Genomic DNA, 6,498 nt, shown 5'->3' with positions numbered 1-6,498 from the left:
TCATTATCAACAAAATCTCTCAGGGAGGCAACCACAAAGGATTCAAACTTGTCATCAGGAACTGAAGGATTTTGAGTCTTGGCTACAGATTCCAGAACAAATTCAAAGGCTAGAAAACGCTTTGCTTTTCGAGGAGGGATGAAAGACGTACACGCGTACGTCCCGGTCTTTTATTACTGTACCGTAAAAGACGTACTGTGTACTCCCCAGTGCTGAAAGGGGTTAAAAGAGAAGCCATGAAGTTCAACTCTCTTCATCAAGGCTAAGGCCAGTAAAAAACCAGTCGAGGGTTAAATTCATATCTGATGAACCTCGTAAGGGTTCATATGGTGCACGAGTGAGGCTGCTAAGAACCAAGGTCAAATCCCAGTTAGGAAGCTAAGTTCTCTTGTGGAACAGGATTGTTCGAAACTTTTGATGAGCACAGAGATCTCCCATCAGGAGGAAAGGTCTACCCCTTTCAGGTGTAGAACTAGCCCTTGAGCAGCCCTGTAGCCCTTAATGGCTGACACAAAAAGTAGCTTCTCCTTATAGAGGAACTTGAGGAAAACAGCAACCAAAGAGAAACCCCATGGACAACACCAATCACAGTAGATGGCCCATTTCCCCTGGTACATGGCTGTAGATTTCCTGAGATAACCAGACATCTCTGCTGTTGCTTTGTGAGAAAAGCCTCTCACTCACAAGATACTGGAGTCTCCAACCGTGAGGAGACAGGGACCCTCCTGACTAGTGAAACTTCTCGATGTGAAGTTGGCAAAGGAATTTGTGCCGAGGTGGAATCTCTCTCGGTGCTTCTGTCAGCAAGGGCAGTAGATTGGGATACCACTCAGCATGTGACCACAAGGGAGCCACAAGGTTCATTCTGAGGTTTTGAGAGATCATTATTCTGTTGGTTACTTGATGAGTCTGGCAAAAGGGAGGAAAGGCATAAGCATCCAGACTGTCCCAAGGATGTTGCAGAGCGTCTTCCGCCACGGCCCAAGGATCTGTAATGACCGAACAAAATACCTCCAGTTTTTTGTTGTATCGAGTTGCAAAAAGGTCTATCATTGGCCTTCCCAATAGATGCAACGTTTTCGCTACCTCCAGGCGTAGTGACCCTGATGGCTCGGCTTGTCTGGCACTGAATTCCTCTTGCCTGGAAAGTATCTGGCTAAAATATCCTCTGAATGAGTCACCACCCACTGGTGCAGTTGTACTGTCAATTCATGAAATTGACAGACCAGTCCACCATTTGTTGACGTATGCCACCACTGTGGTATTGTCAGCTGCTCCTGAAACTCCTGAAGAGCTAGGAAAGCTGTCTTTAATTCCGTGACATTGATGTGATGCTGCTTGTCTTGGTGATCCCACATGCCTGAAGTCAGATCTTCCAACTGTGACCCCTACCTTCATTTGAGGTGCCTGAGAACAGAAGAATCTCCAGAGGGGGAGCATGAAGAGGTACTCCTATGGTCAGGTTCCTGTTGTCCAGCCACCACGCCAAGTCCTGTCTCACTAACTTTGAGAGAGGACTCAGACGAAGGGAGAATCCTTTGATGGGGACCAAAACTCTTCCAATCTACATTGAAGGGATCAAAAGTGGACATGTCCATGAGAAACAAGCTTCTTCAGGGATGACAGGTGACCTAGAACAATCTGCCACTGACATGCCGGTTGTTTTTGTCTGGAAAGGAAGGACTGTACAATGGTCTTGAACTTGTTGATGCGTGGATCTGATGGAAAGACCCCCAGTCAGTTGTTGAGGCATCTCAAGACACATTCCGTGTGAATGAGCCCAGACTGAAATCAGGATGAATACTCTTGTGACCACCTGTGGGGCCGTAGAAAGGCCAAAACAAAGGAATTTCAACTGGTATACAGTCTCTCCCAGAATGAAGTGAAGGACCTTGCAAGATGACTGATGGATTGGAGTCATGAAGAACACATCCTTCAGGTGGAACATCAGCATAAAGTTGGACTTCCTGATGGCTGCTAGAACTGTGTGGAACGTTTCCATCTTGAACCAAGTCTTCCTGATGAAAAATTTCAGGGAAGACAGGTCTATGATTGGTCTCCAAGCCCCTGATGCCTTTGCCTCTAGAAAGATCCAGCTGTTGAAACCTGCGGATCGATCCTTCACGACCTCCACAGCTCCTTTTTCCATCATTACCCTCACTTCTTCCTGTAAAGCCAGATTCTTCAGAAAGCCCTGAATGTATGTTCTTTGATGGAATGGACAGTCAGAGAGAGGGGTAGGAAACTCGAAGGGGAGTAGATATCTCGCCCGCAGGACACTTACTACCCAGGTCTCTACTCTGTGCTGATGCAAAGTTGCCCAATGGCTCGCCAGGCACCCCCACCCAAATGTCAGCGAGTTGGGAGGGGACTCTTAGCAGTAATTACAACATAATAACCTATTTGCATACTGTACATTAACTGACCATGTTATAATGCTACTCTAGCAAATATCCTCATGTGCTGTCTGTCTCAACAGAGAAGTAGTGGATTGTTTCACAGTAGTACACAACTGAAAACTTTAAATCATGACTGCCATAAATTACTCTCACTTACCTATAAACAATGGCCCTCTTGAAATAAGTTCTCCCTCAATAAAAACCTTTTAAAAAACAGTATCTGTCTAAAAAAAAAAAATTATCTCACTAAACATCATGACAGAACATAATAGTAGTACTGCTCTCCTGCTTTTACAGCAATGTTTTCTTACAAAAGAAAAAAAAGTTTGTAAAACCCTTCTCATGTTTTTCAACATTAATAACAAGAAACACCTTGATATACTTCACTTCTTTATTTGCTTTACAGGAATATCCATCAAATACCATGATATAAGATTTGGTTAATTTCACTGTAACATAAAAAGAAAAAATATCAAATCTTGCATTACAACAGTCATTTGCTTCCCATAAGCAAGTCATTTCATTTTTCATTTGTTATCACATGTACAGGATGAAAATAAGTACAGTATAAAATTTTTATTAGAATGAATTAAGCACCTGATCACTAAAATAAAATTAACCTACAACAGGTAGACATTCTCTGTCCACAAGGTTGTACTAAATAAATCTTGAATTCTGAAATACAGTAGGAGACAATATAATCTATGAACTCGATAAATTTCGATTCAGTTCTTAACAAAAGCAACATCATAAACTCTCTGTAACTGACAAATTATGGACATCAGAGGGTTCAACCTAAAATATTAAATTCCACAGAATAAGGATATTCCCCAGAGTTCTTAAAAATATTAACCAGATTGCCAATAAAGGGAGAGAACTATGAAAGAGAAATGTGAAGGGAAATGATGGAACACCCTCGCATAAAGGAAATTTTATTAGTGGGAGAGAAAACTAACATAACGAGACCCTCATGTACAAAGAAATGGATCTTGAGAGAGCAAGATGACAAGACTAAATGTTACAGGGGACAGGACATCCCTCACACGCAAACACATACATAAGAGGGAAAACAAGGTACCATTAGAATCCTGACAACATGAGAAAATTAATTTGTGAGGGGGAAGAAGCCTGTTATAGCCTTCAACCCCCCAGCAACCCTTAACAATAAAAGGGCACAAAAGAAACAGTAATGAAAGGAAAGAGCAGGATAAATCTCTCTTGGGATGACAATAAATTCAATACACAGGAGAGCAAGGGAAAAAGATAGCCACAGTGTGTGTGTGTGTGTGTTTGTGAGAGAGAGAGAGAGAATTTTATAGAGCAAATCTGAGGAGAACACTAATCAAAAAGCCTACAAAGGGGAAAAACATTTGTACACTAATAAAATAGAAAGTAGAGCAGTGAGTTAGGTGTCTAGAGGCATCTTCCTCAAACAATGAAGAACTTAACAGTACAAAAAAGAACAAATGCACCCTGACTCATTTAAAACGTGCAACAAATCTGAAGAGAGAGAGAGAACACTGAAGGTAATCAGGACAAACTTTATCACCTACTATAAAAAAAATAAATAATAATAATAATTTCCAAGGTTTATTGTTAAGAAACATTTGCTGTTACATTAATGCCAGTGAGACTCAAAATTTCCATGGGCAAGACAAGACTCCATAAAATTCTGAATGAAAAGCATAAAATCAAAAGCTCTACTCACTAAACTAAAGAAGAGAGAATGTATACTATTCCCTCCCTTTTGAAACATCAGTTACTTCTTCCAATCCCCAAAGGTTATATCCAGAGGCATCTATGAAGTGTGTGGGTATTGTGCAAGACTGGACAATATTCTATCCCTACTGTACATTATGATGCAGCGACCATTTAATGTGACGGTAATGGGCAATATGCCAAAGTACTTAATGACTATTTCTTTACTGATAAAAGTAAACTTATCTTTCCATGAGGTATTAAACAGAAGAGCTTTGATGACATCAAGACACATTCACCTATCTACTTCCAATTACTGTACTGTATGACCTTAAAAGCGTGAGAGGCAAAGAATCGGCTGAATAGGCTGTTTACTCAAAGAGGTTAAAAATTCCTTCCTGCACGACTATCCTTGATGTTGAAAATGTGGAACAGCACAGTTTCATCACCACAGTGTCACTTGAAAGGTGTAGTTTTAAAAGGATAACTATTTTCACACAAAGTCCTCACAATCTAGGTACTTGTATTAGCATTACAATATTTGCAAATTTAATTTGCAAAGGATATATCATTTTTCAAAAGACTAATGAACGGAATACTTTCAACACACTGCAAAGGTTCAACAACACTTGAGAGAAACAACTGAATGTCTAATTCCTGTCATTGTGGCAGGTCCATGGTTGGGTGAATGAAAGCTGCAGAGGGGAAATGGAAATTGGCAGAGACAGCACCACGATTCTAAGTGAACCCATTTACCTTCAAAGGTTGCTGTTGGTGCACTGCTGATGCTGCCTTTAGAACCTGCTCAAATCTTACCACAGTAACCATATAAAAAGCTGTATCTGCAAGCCAGTTAAATAACTCCATTGTATAAAATAACATAGCCACTATATCTTTTGTTGCTTGAACACTACACGTCCCAACCCCAATGGTAGGTTTAAGAATTGTGTAATTAGTGTCACATGTCACTTAAGGCAGCGATCAAAGTAAACATTCCCGATATAACCTCCCTTCATACTCCTCGTTACATTCTGTTCAAATAGCCGCCGATTGTTCTGCAAAACTTCTGCAGCTTCCTTATTCAATGGATCCTCTGGATTGGGCTCCTGTTAAAACAGTATGAATGAATAAATTCAGAAGTATGGGAATGTAAATGTCTTAATTATGCTAATTTAATTATCATTCAATTGTGTCAAACTAGAATTTCATTCGTGTACCATATAAATCTTATTACAGAATTAATGTTTAAAGCCCTAATCATACAAAAATGAAACTTGTTAGTCCTCAATATAGCCTTACAACTAAAATATATAAAATTTTAGAAGGTATTTTATTTTTTTTGAAGGTATTTTATTTTTCCTAACATACAAACCTGAAGTTCTTTACAAAGGATTAAGCTTCTAGCAGAAGATGGAAACCGATGTTCAAACTTATTGACATGGTAGTTAACTATTAACCGTTGGGGGAATCCCAGGCCACCCCTTGGTCTGCACTCCACTTTGCATTCTGGCCCAGGTGCCAAACAAAAGGGGAGGATGAAAGGGGCCTGTAAATGTAAACAACTTTAGGTCTCTCCAAATGCCAAAAACAGGGTGGTGGCCCTGAACCCATGAATTCTCACCCAGATGGTATATTCACCCTTCTCAATCAACAAGTCATATGCCCACTTGATCATCTCATGGAACCAAAGTGTTCCTGGGCAGTCAGACCTGAGAAGTCAAGCTCTCTTTAGGTAGTACTTCAGTACCCAAATGAGAGGAGATCAAGAAGAACCTGAACAGCTCCCCACCTCCTCAAGGCCTTGATATTATATGTGAAGCTGTGAGCTTTACCTACTGTCTTCACTGATTCTAGGGCTAGGAGGCTAAGTCTTTAGAGTCACAACCCAGTCTGCTAAATCTTGTAAAGGCTTGTAAGCCAGTGAGTTGGACTTTTAGGGATGAGAATAATGTCCAACTCAAGAGGCCTGAGTTCCCTGGGAAGACAAGACTGTTCGAAAATTTTCAGAAGCATGGAGATCTCCCAAGAGGATGGGAGATTTACTCCATTTAGTCCCAAGACTTGGCCTTTGGGAGACCTATAGCCTTTAATGGCTGAGACTGAAAGAAGCTTCTCATGCCAAAGGTAGACGAGGAAGTCTGGTGCCTGCTGAAGAGTGGCTCTACCTAGAGAGATATCCAATCTACGACACCAACAACAGAAGACTGGCCATTTCCCAACACAGTCGCTGAGGACTTGCATAGGTATCCAGACATTTTTCGCAGTCTGGTAATAAAAGCCCTTGCTCGGAGGGAAGCTGGATAGTCTCTAGGGGTGAAGTGCCATTGCTTTTACAGCCTGGTAATAACTCTCTATGTGCAGTTGATACAACAGGTTGTGCCATGGACCCAGATACCACTTG

The 6,498-nt window shown here is 40.9% G+C and overlaps 1 protein-coding gene across 1 annotated transcript in view; it reads right to left on the bottom strand.

Annotated features, from left to right (window-relative positions):
* Positions 1–2,776: 2,776 nt before the first annotated feature.
* Positions 2,777–6,498, bottom strand: part of LOC135200163 (NEDD8-conjugating enzyme Ubc12-like) — a 44,936-nt gene continuing 41,214 nt past the window's right edge. The window contains exon 5 of the mRNA XM_064228521.1: positions 2,777–5,203. Coding sequence (XP_064084591.1) covers positions 5,063–5,203 — 141 coding nt within the window. The 3' untranslated portion in view covers positions 2,777–5,062. The remainder of the gene's footprint in view (positions 5,204–6,498) is intronic.

This window comes from Macrobrachium nipponense, chromosome 26 (genome assembly GCF_015104395.2).
Source record: "Macrobrachium nipponense isolate FS-2020 chromosome 26, ASM1510439v2, whole genome shotgun sequence".
NCBI classification, from domain to species: Eukaryota; Metazoa; Arthropoda; class Malacostraca; order Decapoda; family Palaemonidae; genus Macrobrachium; species Macrobrachium nipponense.
Note: the sequence above shows the minus strand (reverse complement) of the source record. Positions and strands in the feature narration are given on the sequence as shown.